The 16,562-nt window shown below is 39.2% G+C and overlaps 1 protein-coding gene across 1 annotated transcript in view; it reads left to right on the top strand.

The window, feature by feature from the left end:
• TRIM55 (tripartite motif containing 55) overlaps positions 1–16,562 on the top strand; it is a 79,465-nt gene that overhangs the window by 47,785 nt on the left and 15,118 nt on the right. Inside the window, exons 5-10 of the mRNA XM_042782171.1 lie at positions 4,655–4,888; positions 5,276–5,298; positions 5,402–5,526; positions 6,792–7,030; positions 8,503–8,787; positions 10,185–10,272. Coding sequence (XP_042638105.1) covers positions 4,655–4,888; positions 5,276–5,298; positions 5,402–5,526; positions 6,792–7,030; positions 8,503–8,787; positions 10,185–10,272 — 994 coding nt within the window. The remainder of the gene's footprint in view (positions 1–4,654; positions 4,889–5,275; positions 5,299–5,401; positions 5,527–6,791; positions 7,031–8,502; positions 8,788–10,184; positions 10,273–16,562) is intronic.

Raw genomic sequence — 16,562 nt, 5'->3', positions numbered from 1 at the left:
GGTGCTTGACTGCTAACCAGAAGGTTAGTGGTTCAAACCCACCAACCACTCCTCAGAAGGAAGGTTGGGCAATCTACTTCCGTAGTGATACTGACTCAGAAACCCAAGGAGGGGTAGCTATGAGTTGGATCTGACTTGATGGCAGTGATTTTGGTTTTGGTTTTGGAAGTGATTGAACATTGACCAAGCCTTTTTGATACAGTGACTCACTGTATTCCTTCCATCTTCTTTTGATGCTTCCTGCATTGTTCAATATTTTGCCCACAGAATACGTCAATATTGTAACTCGAGGCTTGAATTTTTTTTCAGTTCTTTCATTTGGAGAAATATCAAGTGTGTTTTTCCCTTTTGGTTTTCCTAATTCTAGGTCTTTTCACATCTGATTATAATATTTTACTTTGTCTTCTTGAGCCACCCTTTGAAATCTTCGGTTCAGCTTTTTTATTTTATCATTTCTTCCATTTGCTTTAGCTACTTTCCATCCAAGAGCAAGTTTCAGAGTCTCTTCTGACATCCATTTTTGTCTTCTTAATGACCTTTTGCTTTCTACGTGTATGATGGCCTTGATGTCATCCCACAACTCATGTGGTCTTTGATTATTGGTGTTCAATGCATCAAGTCTATTCTTCAGATAGTCTCTAAATTCAGGTGGAATATCATTAAGGTCATATTTTAGCTCTCATGGACTTGTTTTAATTTTATTCAGCTTCAGTTTAAACTTGTATATGAGCAATTGGTGATCTGTTCCATAGTCAGTTCCTGACCTTGTTTTGACTAATGATATTGAGCTTTTCCATTTTATTGTTCCCCGTTACATAGTCAACTTGATTCCTGAGTATTCCATCTGGAGAGGCACACATGTATAGCCACCATCTGTGTTGTTGAAAAAGTTATTTGCAATGAAGAAGTCGTCGGTCTATCATGTGGCCTCTGGCATCATTTCTATCACCAAGGCCAAATTTTCCAACTATTGATGTTTCTTTTTTGTTTCCAACTTTTGCATTCCAGTCACTGGTAATTATCCATATATCTTGATTACATGTTCGGTCAATTTCAGACTGAAGAAGTTGGTGAAACTTTCGATTTTGTTCATCTTGGCTTTAGTAATTGGTGCATAAATTTGAATAATAGTAGTATTAACTGATCTTCCTTATAGATGTATGGATATTACCCTATTACTGACAATGTTGTACTTCAGGATAGGTCTTGAAATATTCTTTTTGATGATGAATGTGACCACATTCCTCTTCAATTTGTCATTTCTGGCATTGTAGATGATATGATTGAGTGTCTGATTCAAAATAGCCAACATCAGTCCTTTTCAACTCACTAATGCCTAAGATACTGATCTTTATGCATTTCATTTCATTTTTGACAACTTCCAGTTTTCCTAGATTCATACTTCTTACATTATACATTCCAATTATTAATGAATGTTTGCAGCTGTTTCTTCTCATTTTTGGTCATGGCACATCAGCAAATGAAGGTCCTGAAAGCTTAACTCCATCCTCCTTATCAAGGTTGACTTCACTTTGAGGAAGCAGGTTTTCTCCAATCATATTTTTGAGTGCTTTCTAACCTGAGGGGCTCATCTTCTGGCACTATTTTTTCAGACAATATTTCACTGCTATTCGTAAAGTTTTCCAGTGAGATATCAGACAGTGTTTCATTGCTATTTATAAGGTTTTCAGTGGCCAGTTTTTTTCAGAAGTGGATGACCCTGTCTTTCTTCTCGGTTTGTCTTAGTCTGGAACTCTGCTGAAACCTGTCCACCATGGGTGACCCTACTGGTACTTGAAATACTGATGGCATAGCTTCCAGCATCATGGCAACATGCAAGCCACCACAGTATAACAAAGTGACAGATGAGTGGTGTTCCAAGTAAAATGTCCAAAATAAATTATCTAATCTTTATTTGACTTGATAGAATACACTAACAACATGTGATTTCACATCAGTCTCATTACAGATAATTTAGTTCTCATACACTTGAATATTCCCACACATATTAAATAATATAGAGGAAATGATTTTATGAAACAAAATCATTCCACCAATATCACATCTTGATATAATACTCATCATAAATGTTCCAAGTGCACAATTCATTTTAGGAGAATAAGTTAGAAACCATTGTATATTCTCAGTAAGCAGGAGAGCTTTCTAAACATCCTAGAGGCATATTTCAGGAATGCAGTATGTACATGGTTATCTGGAAGCTCAAACAGTAGGTAATACAGTGAAAGAGTTTGATTGGGAAGCTACTAACAGGCTTCAGTTTCTCGGCCTTGTTGTAGTAGTCCAAATCCCAAGCTAAAGGGCTGGAGACAGAAGGTAATTTAGCAAGCCCAGCAATTGGGCTTCACATTCTGTGAGGGTCCTTGCATTATTATTTTGACAACAGTCTAGACTCTTGCATTTTCTTCCTCTTTCTCCCACCTCTTCTACTTCTTCTCATCTTTTGATGCCAAACTTGTGCAACCCTTCTTCAAAGAAGCTTTTCCTGAGCCACCATTCATTGCTCCCTTCAAATGTTCCCCACCCACAAAAATGGTAGGATTAAGTCCCCACCCCTATGTGTCTATAAAATCCAGTGTAAATCTTAAACATATCTCTATCACTCAGCCTACTCTACTATATTGCATTATTGACCAATAGTGTTCTCATTCAGTGAACTGTGTGAGCTTCCTGAGAACAGGAACTATGTTTAATTCATTTTTAGACCCCCAAACTTTTGCATAGTGCTTCACACAAATGACATGCTTAAGATTTTTTTGTTAGGAGGGTGAATGAATGGGTGGATGACAGCAGTAACAGGTATTTACTATTAAATTGTTTGAACTAATGCATTTCCTTCATGTGTTCTAAGTTGGTTAGAACCTGTGATGAGAACTGATGAGAATATGTTCCAAGTAAAGTAGGAGATATATTTGTTGCACATTTGTAAAGTATCTTAAAAATCAATACTTTGTTTTAGATTATCCTTTTCTCCCTTATTCTGAGAACAGTGGAGAAACAAGGAAAAATGAAACTCAGTATTTCTAAGAATTTATTCAACAGATTGATATTGAGTGAATATTTACTGGAGTATATCACTGAACATTTACTGATAATGTGTGTCTTAGATATTAAGAAAATCAGATCCACATTCTACCCTCAATGAGAATGATGTAAGAATATATCAAGAATATATGGAACAAACTCGTATAAAAGAAAAAAGCAATGTATGATATGAGACCAATGTTTATTAAAATGAAAGGACATGTGATAAGAGTTATACAGAAGTCTGAGATGTCAAAGATGAATTGGCTGGATTCTCGGAAGCCCCCACAGGGCAGGAGAACTAGGTTGGGTTACCATGGCACAGGATCGTCCCTTAGCTGTAAAGGTCCCAGCCTCAGAGATGGTCATGTCCAGGGAGATTGGCATGTACACACATAGCTTCCTGGAGCTTGATAAACCAAAAGGCCAATTAGAAAGTTAATTATGATTCAATCATGGACTCAGAGTGGAAGGAGCTGGTTGATACTGGGAATGCTTTATCCACACAATGCAAAGGCATTGACTTCCAATACAGCATTTCTTTCCAGGGAACAAAAATCAGATACAGTATTTTCCTCTCTGTGACAGTACTGAATAAATAAAGGACCTTATGGATACAGATATATGCCATAAATTGAAACTATTATTTGATTTCAGAGGATGGCAAGATTACATTCAACCATAGAGACCAGGAAAGCTTTATGTGAGAAGTAGTATTTTAACAATGTCAATGCTTAGAGCCTGCAACTGTGAGTTGGAAGATAAAAACATTCTAAACAGAGGGGAAAACATAAACAAAGATAGTGAGTGGTTTAATTTTGCTGGAACTAGAGTATGTGAAGGAAGACAGTGGGATATTGTCAAGGAAAGATTAAGAAATCCAGTAATGAAGTCTGAGTGTTACTCTGTGGGTAATGGGGAGTCATAACTGAAAAAAGACAATTAGAATTGTACTCTAGGAAAATGAATTTGGCTTCAGTATATGAGTTGGCTTGGAGGGGGCAATCCTAGAAGCAGAGGCCATTGGGAAACTACCAAGTCTACAGGAGAGGACTAAACTGAAGATAGTAGCGGTATAGAGGAAACAGAGACACTGAAGGGTACAAACTGGGAAGTAGCATTTTTTTTTTCCTTTCATACATACACACCAATGCAAACCATAGCAAAACAAAACTTGTCCTAATTTTTATGAAATTCTCCATTTATAAAGGACAGAAGATTGAAAAATCACTGATCCATTTAGCAATTTGATTGATTTTTGGATTTTCTAAATAGCTTTTCAAAGGATCAAGACAGTGATATCTATAGCTAAAGGGTCAGCTTAAAGAAAAAGAAAAAAAATGTCCTTCATAAGTAAAATTTGTTGTCTTTCAAATATTTGCTCTTAAAAACTTTCTAACATTAAACTCTCACTGCTGTAGAGTCGGATATGACTCACAGCAACCCCTCCTTGGGTTTCTGAGGCAGTATCTCTACAGAAGGAGATTGCCCAACCTTCCTTCCAAGGAGTGGCTGGTGGGTTTAAACTGTCATCCTTCTGGTTTGCAGTCAAGTGCCTTAGGCACTATGCCACCAGAGCTCCCTTTCTAATATTATTTAACTCAAATCACAGGAATGCTGCAGAAATCAGAAGCAGGAACTTTGTGAGAAGTTTGATTACCTGTATGGCATCCTAGAGGAAAGGAAGAATGAAATGACACGAGTCATCACCCGGACCCAAGAGGAGAAATTGGAACGTGTCCGAGCCCTGATCAAAAAGTATTCTGATCATTTGGAGAATGTATCAAAGTTGGTTGAGTCAGGAATCCAGTTCATGGATGAACCAGAAATGGCAGTGTTTCTGCAGGTAAGTTTCTTTTTGGCACCAGGGGAAACAAACCAAGAAGGTGGGTGCTTGAGATTTCATTGTTATCACAAACTGATGCAAAAACATCTCCTCATGGAGTATCTTCATTATTCTATGCCCATCTCATTTTTACCTATTTCCCAGACAAAATATAAGCCCACTCTGTGCCTCTGTCTTTATCTGTTTAAAATAATTTAATATACATATATTTAAAATACCTTGAAATTGCTGGACTATAAGAGAGTTCTTCTATAAAACAGCAACTATTTATAGCATTTAGAAACTAAGCTATGAGATTCTGAGAGTCAGCAAAGGAAAGAATTAAGTCTCAACACAGTCTTTGATATAAAGAATTTAAATAGGCCTATTTTTTGTTTGCTTTCACAGAATGCCAAAACCCTGTTGCAAAAGTAAGTAATTTTTATTTTGTGGGAAAATGTATGTTTTTCATTTTTACCCAAAGCTATCAAACTTCAAACAGTGACAGCAAGTAGCAACTTGTCTTTTTTACAGAATTTCTGAAGCATCGAAGGCATTTCAGATGGAGAAAATAGAACATGGTTATGAAAACATGAACCACTTCACAGTCAATCTCAATAGAGAAGAAAAAATAATACGAGAAATTGATTTTTATAGAGGTTTGTTATTCTTTTGACCATTTGGCCGACCTTGCAGGTGTGTGAAAGCAGCAGCAGGGTTCAGTGGGAGGAAAGGGGGACTCAGATACACCTCCAGAATGAATGTCGACAACTTTACAAGGATTGTAATCCAAAGTGAAGCTTTGTTTCATTATGGAATCATGTAGCTTGTTGACAGAGTTTATTCTGTCAAGCTTTGCATACCACAGTGACTATTATAATGCCATTTGGGGGCATTTGACTCTGGGTAGTCAAATATTTAGTAATTGATGGTGATGATGGTATCTCAGCCTCAACTCCATGCAGTGTTAGCCATGATGATGAAATGTCATCAGGTATAAGATTGAGGATGAGATAAAAAGAAAACATAGAAGACATCTGAGCTAGATATTGTAGCACATCCACTTCATCAAACTTTAGAGGGCAACAGTAGTAATAATTCACAAATTAGAAATACAGCTGAGTCTATGTGCCCAGATGTACTCCATGAGCCTACACTTTGGACTAGATTTCTCACTACTGGAAATAATTGATGGAATAATTGAAAAGAGAAAAATAACTTTGAAGCTGACCAAAACTCTGATCATCTTGATTCATTCCAGTTCATCTAGATGACAGTATCCCTCAGCTAGGCCACTAATAATGCCATGAGACTGTACCAGTGTCCAGGGACTAAAATTTAGAAGCAAATCTTCTAGATGGATTTTTTTTTTTTTTTTTAGTGCTTAATATTGTCTGTCCTTAATATTATCCAAAATTAAACTCATTGGGTTAGGAAAACAGTCCTGCCATTAATTATGGCAAAAGTTAGTATTCATTAAAAAAAAAAAAAAAGGAGATAAAAAATTAAAACAAAATGATGGAGGATTTTGTACGTTTTCTGAAATAGGGAAGGGAGTTGCATTTCAGCTTAACTTGACAGAGATAAATAGGTGATAATCTCAGCCCTCCAGGGCTTCTGCAGGTAGCAGATTATGATAAAAATGTGGACAGGCTCTGGGATGATGGTGAGGTCTGCACTTTGTCCTGGGGAGGGAAACAAGGAGGATGGTGATGGTTGGATGCCCCATCACATTTGTCCTATCACATTCACTGGAACCACCAAGCCCCAGCCTGGTTTACTTGGGCCACTGTCCACTGTCTGTTGGTGAAGATTTTCCCACACACTTGACTTTAACCTGGTCTGTCAGTACTACCCATTAATTGCTTTCATGGCTGGGGTGGTAATTTCAAGGATCAAAAAATAGCTTCCTTTACCTGAGCAGAAGAAGAAGATGAAGAAGCAGAAGGAGAAGGGGAAGGAGAAGGAGAAGAAGAAGTAATAGAAGTGGAAGAGATAGAAAATGTTCGAACAGAGTCATCAGGAGAAGATGAAAGTCCGGAGAAAGCCACTCAGCCCTCTCCACAGGCCTCGGAGCTCCAGGTGCCCTCGGTGGCACTTCTGGTTTCCTCTGCAGAGCCACTTCCAGCCCTGCCATCTACTGCTGAGACCCCAGTGACACAGGTAATGTAAGAAAAAGGTAACTATATGCCAGACATTTGTATATGGAAGACGAAAGATTTCAGAACAGTCACAGTGTGAGGAAGAAAAGTCTTCTGAGTGAGTCAACACATTGTTGTCATTATAGCTGGTTGGCAAGATTTAGTTTAACAAGATTTTCCCACTAAAAATACCCATACAACTGAGGCCATCTTTGTCTAGAAATTGTGTGTGTGTGTGTATGTAAAATATATTGATTCATAGATGATATCAAGAGTATTGAGTCAGCTCTTTGTTGCTTAATGAACACAGATCCAGGATATAGGAAAAGAAATAATATAGAATGAACAGTAAAAGTGATTATACTTTCAGAGTTTTGACCTTTCCATAGGTAATAAAGAAAGTAAATAGAGAAGCCACACTCATTTATGTCCCTCTTGCTTACCCTGAAATACAACTTTACTTTTCCTTCTATGAACAAACATATCTGATTTCCTATGGATTTGCCATTTGATGAGATTATGTGTTGGTAGGTTGTTCAACAGATTTCTTAGGAAATTAGCTCATCACAAATGTTGCACCTGATTGGCAGATCATGTGTTTCTGAGATATCACTGTCCTGTTCTCAAGCCTTTGTTCTGACTCTATGACACCTTCAGCAGATAGGATCACAACCTACTGAGTCTGTGGGCAATGCCCACTCATCAAATAGGGGCCCTGGTTTTCACCTACTTTCAGAGTGGATTGAAATTTTATAGAGAAACAAAACTTTAGTGAACTCAGAGATGGAATTATATTCTGTGCTCTGTCTCCATAGGAAACCAGGCTAAGATACTATTTATAAACCTAAGAATCTTGAAATTCTGGATATACCAATTGCACTGAAATGGAAAGTGGTGTGGTAACTAAATGAGGGTGAGACTTGACCATTAAAATAAAATTTTGATTTTAGAAAAGAGGTTTGGCAGCCCACATGTAATATGGCAAAATTAATTCTGGTCAATAGTTTGATCCTTATCCCATTCCAGTATTTTACAAGCAAATTTCATTTTAGGTTTCTGTTTTGGTCTGCCCGGGGTGCCATTTAGTCAAAGATAAGCCCAGAGCTTCACTGCATACCAATTACCAAAAACGAAAAAACTCACTGCCTCCAGTCAATTCCAACTCATAGAGACTCCATCTTGGGTTTCCAAGGTGGTATCTCCACAGAAGTAGATTGTCCAGTCTTCCTTTTGAGGAGTGGCTGGTGGGTTTGAACCACCAGTCTTGTGGTTAGTAGTCAAATGCCTTTGGCACAGGAGGCAAATTCATATTATAAGGCAAAGGGGTGCTGTCACCAACATTTCTTCCCTTAGCACTCAGGAGGGTGGGTTGAGCTAAAACATGTGCAGTCAGGCACTGAACTAAAATCGACTGCTCTTTTCTTTTTCTTTCTTTCTTTCTTTCTTTCTTTTTTTTTTTTTTTTTCACTTTTGAATTTATCTGTCCCGATTAAGGGGGAGGTTGTGCCCAGTGGCTCTCAACAGACCACAGAGTCTGAAACTCCAGTCCCTGCAGCAACGGAAACTACGGATCCCTTGTTTTATCCTAGTTGGTATAAAGGCCAAACCTGGAAAGCTGCCAACCCACCTTCCACTGCAGGGAGTGAAAGTCTGGGACAAGTAGGGCCTTCAGGTTCTGAGGAATCCAATGAGCAGAAGGCAGCCGTGGCAGAAGCCGCAGCCAATGAGAGGGCAGCAGAGAGTGGTAAGGAAACTAGTTCACCTGCAGCTACTTCTCAGGTTAGTGTTGATGCTCCTGTGTCTAATGCTTCCCTGTGCTGCCGAGGGTCCCAGGGAATATGCCACAGAGAGAAAGCAGGGCTTTCGAAAGAACAGAGAAATCATTGCCTTGAGAAAAACAAAGAAGCAACTCACCCCAATGTTGATATGTTTTGTTAAGCATTATATAAAAGGAAAACAAAAAACAGATTTGACGTTATTCTGACCTAGTGACCTCACACCTGGCCTCCCAGGGGAGGGGCAGAAAGCTGCTTGCCTGCGCTGACTGGCGGCTGTCCCTGGTTCACCTCTGGAATGGCTCCGTGCCCTTGCTCAGCCTTTGCTGTGTCCTCCTTGGCCTTCTAAGCACTAATAACCAGCTTTTGTGCTGTTCCCAGCGACCTCCAAGGAGCACTTATAAATTGAGTTTTAATCTTGCTCTGGAAAATAACATCTGTTTCATGAATTCTGAGAAGGTGTTGGCCATAGGTAGCTTTGGCTTGAAGAAACCAGTGCTTCCTAAGCATGTGCTCCTGGAAGCAGAAAAGTACATATTCTTCTCCATACACTCAAAGGATATTTGATAGATTTTTTCCCCCCTTATCTTCTTATAATGAATGTTTGAAGTCCATGTCTTCTCCCTAACCTGGGTTAGAGGTTTGCATGGGTCCAAGATTTCATAGAAGAAATCTTTTGTGATTTCTTTAGAAGGAAGAATGCTCATGGTTACTCCATACCCATGAGTATTCTTAAATGATGTGTGTGGTATGAGTGTTGCCCAGACAAGAGGGCTGCCAATGAAACACTCTCTAGTTCCATGCTCCTGGGTCATCAGGTGATAAAGAACAATGAACAATATTTTGTAAAAAATCAGAGAATTACTGAATATCTTGACTTTATCTTCTTAAGTGAACCTCAATTTGATGAGGTAATAAAAGGAAATGACATTTGGAAAATAAAAAATAGCATGCCTTTATGCCAGATATTTATACTCATGGATGAAAAATAAAACTAATTTTTTGGTATGAGGAAAACTTAAAAAAATATATAATATGGTAAAATATATCTAACAAAAACATTGCCATTATAACCATTTTTAAGTGTATAATTAATTCAGTGGCATTGATTAGATTTTATTTGATTAGATTTTCATCTCCAAAATGAAGAAAACTTTTGAGATGGTTTTTCTGTAAATGAATGGAGTAGACACTGATTATTTCTAGAGAGTTTATTGGAATTCTTATATATTTAGTGGAAGTTGAGTGAGGAAGGGTTGTTTTCTGAAAATAGTAGTATAATATCCCATGAAGATCATGTAGCAGGCACTCCAAACCAAAATGAAAAGTTCATCTAAATGATGTTGAAAAAATTATTTTGTGTGATAATATCAGTGAAGCTTTCTTCTTGTTTTCTCACAGGAGTTAGCAATCTGCCTAGCACTTTTGGCTTTTCTTATACTTCACTACATCTGGCGTCAGATTCAGTGCTTGATTTTTACTTTAATGGGTAGGAAATATTTTCTTTTCCCTTGACTAACATCTCATGTAGCTTCTTCCATAATGTTCGTCTTTTGGAAGCCCAGAGAAGAATATCTCCCCAAACCTTGAGGCTCATCATCTAAAAAGAATCATGCTAGTAGAAAATACTCATGGCCCTGAGCTCCCTACAATGCAAACACCTCAAGGCCCTTTCCGGAGGAGAAATGCTCCCTTTTCTAATCCTGCATGGAGAAAACCCTGAAACAGAGTAGGGTCTTGGTGGGCAATTACTCAGAAATCCAGTAGGAATGAGCCCTGCGCTTTCCAAAGGTGTCAATAATGTGTTGAGGATTTACTGTGCTTAAAGCCGAGGGAGGAGTAGCAATTGCAGGCCTTGTTGTTGGGTGTCTTTGACTCATAGCTACCCCATTTGACAGACTAGAACTTCCCCATATGGTTTTCTTGGCTGTAATCTTTAAGGAACCAGATCTCTGGGTCTTTCCCCCACAGAGCTACTCGGTGGGTTTTGGATGGCAGCTGAGTGCTTAACTGTTGCACCACCAAGGCTCCTTCTTACATAGATAAAACAGTCTCTTTTCCTGTGATTACACCAGAGATGCCCAGGAGAAGACCAGATGACTCCTACCTATTGTAGGCGATTCCTGTACAAGTGGGAGGTTGACTGGGTGACTTCTTGGTTCTCTTTGGACCCTTGGACTCTACAATGTCTCTTCTTGGAGGGGAGGACTCTGAAAGAAAGGCACCCTAAATGCAGCAATATCAGGGACTGCAGTCAGATGTGACCTGAACGAATAAGGAGCCAGAAGATGAACGTTCGTCTACTAACCATAAAGAATTAGAAACAAAGGAAAACAGTAAAGCCATCAAATAGCCCCTGCTTGTTATTGTTGCTACCTTTCTCATGGTTAAGCCATTTTTTGATTTATGAAGACTGACATTGCACTCTCTAATCCTTTTGAATGTTATCAGTTTCATTAGTAATATTTAAAGATTCAACCCCATGTGATAGATGGGACACAGCAGGGTGAATTGGGGTTCATATTGCCAAGAACCTTGCTTGTGTAGTTCTCAATGTAAATGCCCCTGCTGGGCCCAAGAGCAGACCCCAGAAACAATCCAGGGTCACTGGTGCTGAGAGGTCTTGGCTATTTCTGGCTCATTGACTTTTCCCTGAGATGACATTGACCATCGTTGAACTTCTCCATCCTAGAGCTCTTTTCTTCCTCATTAGTTGTCTGCTCTGCAACTGCAGGGGGAATCCCCATGGGTTTGTGCTATGTCTGTAATTATATGTAAGCAGGACCTGCCCCCTCCCCCCTCAACGTCTAATAAGCAGCCAGAAATCTGTGTGCCCTAGAATGTTCTCATTGTCTCTCTTATGGTCTCCTGTCACTATTTGTTGTAAAGAATAGTGGGAGGAAGTTTTGGCTATGGACTCAGTGGAGTGAATGAGGAGAGAGAAAATCCATGCTTTATTGGAATGAGGACCTAATTACCTAATTGTCTGAAGTGTTCAGTTCTCATTCTGAGAATTTGAGTTTTGGGCTTTGTCACCACATATTCTTGTAATTCTTCTCTGGCACTACGAGGGGAACATCATGCTTTGTGGCTGCTGCCAACTTAGCCCATTTCATGGTTGCTGACATTCGCATACCTGTTTGGGAAGGTGAGGGGAGGCAGAATGGGGATGGGATAGAGCAGGGTAAATTGGGGTTCATATTGCCAAGAACCTTGCTTATGTAGTTCTCAATGTTTGACAAAGCACATGGAGAAGGAAAACTATCCCTTATGGAGTGCCATTCTTTGACTGCTGAACTGGGATATGGACAAATCAACAGAGACCTCAGCAGGGTGGTGGTTTCCTGGTCTCTGTGTGGATTTCTGCAAGGCTCATTCACCTTACCACCTCAGAACCCAGCTCCCTAGATTAATATTTTTCCAGTGGAAGGTGCACTTGTTGGAATTTCAAAGTTCATCATCAGTCTTTCCCTGAACATTTAGGATGTGATGCAAAGTTCTTCTTGACTCATTGCTGGGCTTACCTCTTCTTACTCTATGTTCCCATGTGTGGAAGTGATGTTGCCTTAGAAACGGACATCTCAGATTCACTTACTGATCTTCCAAGTCACTTCAACTCCCATGAAATGAGCTGCAAACCTCTCAAAAAGTCAAATGTTCTATTCCCCAATGCTTCCCACATACTTGCTCTTACAATGAGACCTCCCTTTGCTTTTGCCGCCTGCGATTTCTGACTCTGAGTAAGCTCTACCTTCTCTGTTCACTCAAGCATATATGCAGATATGTGTTAGGAACTGGACATGGCAAGAATCAGATATCAGATCCCCCTACTGCTGGTGAATGAGGTTCTTTCTGCTTTAAATTAGATCAGAGAAGCCTTGTTGAGTCTACACTTTCATTTGCTAAGGAAAAATAATTTTTCAAGAAGGTATGGAGAGTTTGAATCTGATAAAAAGTTGTGATTCCCACCACCCTTTCTAGTTTTTCACCAGAATACCCAGTGAAAGAGGTCATAGGTCACACTGTCCAAAGCCCCTATATGTGAACTAGCATTTAACTGGCGAGTCACCCTCCTTCCATGTCTGCATACAGCAGACAATTCGAACAGAGTTTGGTGAAAATAGCATTTGATACACTTCATTATTTTTCGGTTCATTTTGGAAAAATGACACAAACCTCAGAACACAGGGCAATGATAAGTGGCGAGAAGGGTATGAAAAGGCAGTTCTCAGCCCTGAAAAGCAGACTCTGGAAGGCTTTTCTCTTTGGCAGGCCCTGTTGTGGTCATTTTTCCAATCCAATCTGTCTACTCCACTGCCCTCCCTTTCGTACACTCCTTACACGCAAAGTAAACCTGGTTGTTTCTGCAAGGACTCCCCTGTCTCCCTGTGAACAACTAGGCTCTTTATTGGGAATAGATGTGGCACTTAAACTTTTTCAGAGGTGGGAGCAGCAGCCATGAGAGCCCTCTCTCTGTTCCCCGTCCTCTCTTTCCAATGCAGCTTAGCGGCCCTGCACTGAAGAATTTGTCAAAGCCATTTCACTGGAGCTGTGCAGGGAACAGAGGTTTCTGGAGAAATGTCTTCCTACTCTGAGGGATTAACTCAGCAGCTGCTCTGGCTGATATTTGAGCTGGACCATGGCAGCTGCCTCAAGGTCAGAGGACCACCCCACCCCCCAAACCAAGCCATTTGCATTGAAAATGGGGCTTTGGCATTGAAATTTCTGCAATTGCCGCCATTATGAAGAAGCACAGGTCTAATCTCATGCATTTCACTGGAGCATAAAGTTGTAGTTTTAGGAGACCTTAAAGCTTTACCACATTATAGGGCTTCCTTGTTTGGAGAATAGAATGCCCACTTTTCGCATTCCACTCTGCAAGCCTGAAAACGGACAAACAAGTTGGGTACAAATTCTGCCAAAGTCTGGGGCAGTGGAAAGATCAGTGAAATTAGGAGAAAGAGCTGAGTGTGACTCAGTTTTCTCATCAGTAAATGAAGGACTATTTGGCTCAAACATAGCAACTATGGTGATGGCACAGGCCCAGGCAGTATTTCATTCTACTGCACACAGGATTGCTATGAGTAGGAACTGACTCTACAACACCTAACAACAAAAATCCAATGAACAGTTTTCTACAACATCTGAACCAAAAAAAAAAAAAAAACAACTCACTGCCATCGAGTCAGATCCAATTCATAGTAACCCCTCCTTGCGTTTCCAAGGCAGTTTCACTATGGAAGTAGATTGCCCAGTCTTCCTTCATCTTGACAGTGAAAAATTTAGTGCTAACAACTTAATAATTTGTTTCAGGCTATTTTCATTGGGTGTGGGCAGTGAAGGACCTAGGCTTGACACAAATCATTACGAGTGACAATAATAACACACTCAGTGAAACAGACAATCCATTGCCTTTCTCAAAAATATATTTCTTGTCTTGAAACTCTTACAAAAATCCCCATTTCCCAAATCTTCTACTAGACACCCATTTAGCTGAATGCTGAATGTTTACACAGATGTTATTCCCCTATCAAAGGCCAACCACCAGTTACTCTCAAATTGACTCCAACTCATGGTGACACAATGTGTCAGAGTAGAACTGAGCTCCATATTGGTTTCAAATGCCTATTTTTTTTGGGGGGGGAAGTAGTTTGCCAAGCTTTCTTCTGAAGCACTTCTGAGTGGAGTGGAACCACCAGCCTTTCAGTTATCAGTCAAGCACAATAGCCATTTGCACCACCCATCTCCTTCAGATGCTATAAAATCAGCTTCAACTTAAAGTCTTTGTGGACCTGATGGCCCACAAGAGCAAAGACTTATGATACATATTAGTGGTAGTCACAAACTATTAGGTGAATGAAGAAATGAAAGATAAGTGATTTTAAAAATCAGCTTTTCTGAGGTGTATGTACACTGAAATTTACCCATTGTAAATGTATAGTTCAGTGAGTTTTGACAAATATATAAAGTTATATAACCACCACGACAATTAAGTTATAGAATATTTCCATCACCTCAAAAAAGTTCCCTTGTGCACCTTTGTAGTTAATCCCCTCCCTACACCCTAGCCAGTGGCAACCACAGGCATTTGCTGTCACCATGATTTTATCAGTTCTAAAGTCATGTAAATGAAATCATACAGTATATAGGCATTTGTGACTGGTTCCTTTCACTTAGCATAAGCATTTGAGATTTATCCATTTTGTTGCACATTCAGTAACTCATTCCTGAGTGGTATTCTGTTGTGTGGATATATACAATTTATCACAATTTATCTACTTAATTGGCTGATGGTGTTGGTACCAGCTTTGGCTATTATAAATAAAGCTGTTATGCACATTCACATAGAAGTGTTTGTGTGAATGTGTATTTTCATTTCTCTTGAGTAAATACTTGGATTTTGTGGTAAATTTAGTTAAGTTGAGAAGTTTCCATGGTGGCTCTTCAATTTTGTGTTTCTACCAGCAAGGTAAGAGAATTTACTCCACATCCCACCCAGCACTTAGTAGTGTATCAGCCTTTAAAATTTTGTCATTTGTGTATGATATCTCCTTGAGGTTTTAATTAGCATTTTCCTGATGACTAATGATGTTTAGCATCTTTTCATGTGCTTATTAGTCATTTTATATTTTCTTTGGTGAAGTACCTGCCCACATCTTTTTTCTACCTTTTATTGGGTTGTTTGTCATCCTCTACAGTTGTAAAAGTTCTTTATGTATTCTGGAGAGAATCCCTTATCAGATAAATGTTTTGCAAATATTGTCTCCTAGTCTGTGTGTGCCTTTTCATTTTCTTAATATATTTTGAAGAGCAAACAGTTTTAGTTTTAATGAGTACAATTTATTATTTTTTTCTTTTGTGGCTTATATGTTCTTTTTTTTTTTTTGCATTATATTTAATAAAAATATTTGCTTAACTCAAGATCATTGGGATTTTCTCCCATGTTTTCCTCTAGAATTTTTATGACTTTAGCTTTTACATTAGGTCTAGGATATATATATAAACTATGTAGAGGCAATATCTCTATGGTGCCCAATCTTCTTCTGAGGAGTGGCTGGTGGGTTTGAACTGTCAGCCTTCTAGTTAGCAGTCAAATGCCTTAGGCACTACACCACCAGATCTATATATATATTTAAATTTTATTGTGATTTGGGTGAAAGTTTACAGAGCAAATTCATTTTCCATACAGCAGTTCACACACTTTGTCTCATGACATTGACTGCACTTCCCTACAATGTAACAGCTCTCTTCCCACTTCCTCCTTGTAGTTACATCTTTCCTGTGTCTTTAACCTTCCATGCACTCCCCCCACAGTTGTCTCCCTGTGCATACACTGCCCTTCTGTTCTCCTATGACTGATTGCTTGAAGTAGTGTATCTATCTGATGTAAATGTTCAGCCCAACTGCCAGTCTGTTGTTTGGCTGGAAACCACAGGACTGAGTTCAATTCCATATCTGAAGGGTAACAAGGAGCCATAATCTCAGGGGTCTCCCCAGGCTCTATCAGACCGGCAAACTTGTTTTGTTTTTTAATGATTTTTGAGTTTTGTTCCATATTGTTTTTCCACTCTATCCAGGATCTCCTGCACTGATCCCCCTTCAAGTGGTTAACAGTGGTAGCCAGGCACCAACATTAAGTCTAAGATATATTTTAAGTTAATTTTTGTGCATACAAGCCTCTCCCCACCCCATATGGCTATCCATTTGTTCTAGCACTATTTGTTGAAACAGCTATTCTTTCCTTCAGTGAAATATCTTGTTGACTTTCTTGAAATTCAA

The sequence above is a fragment of the Orycteropus afer genome, unplaced genomic scaffold (assembly GCF_000298275.1).
Source record: "Orycteropus afer afer isolate SDZICR_OR568_19922 unplaced genomic scaffold, OryAfe1.0 scaffold00252, whole genome shotgun sequence".
NCBI lineage: Eukaryota > Metazoa > Chordata > Mammalia > Tubulidentata > Orycteropodidae > Orycteropus > Orycteropus afer.
This window is presented reverse-complemented; position numbering and strand designations above follow the sequence as displayed.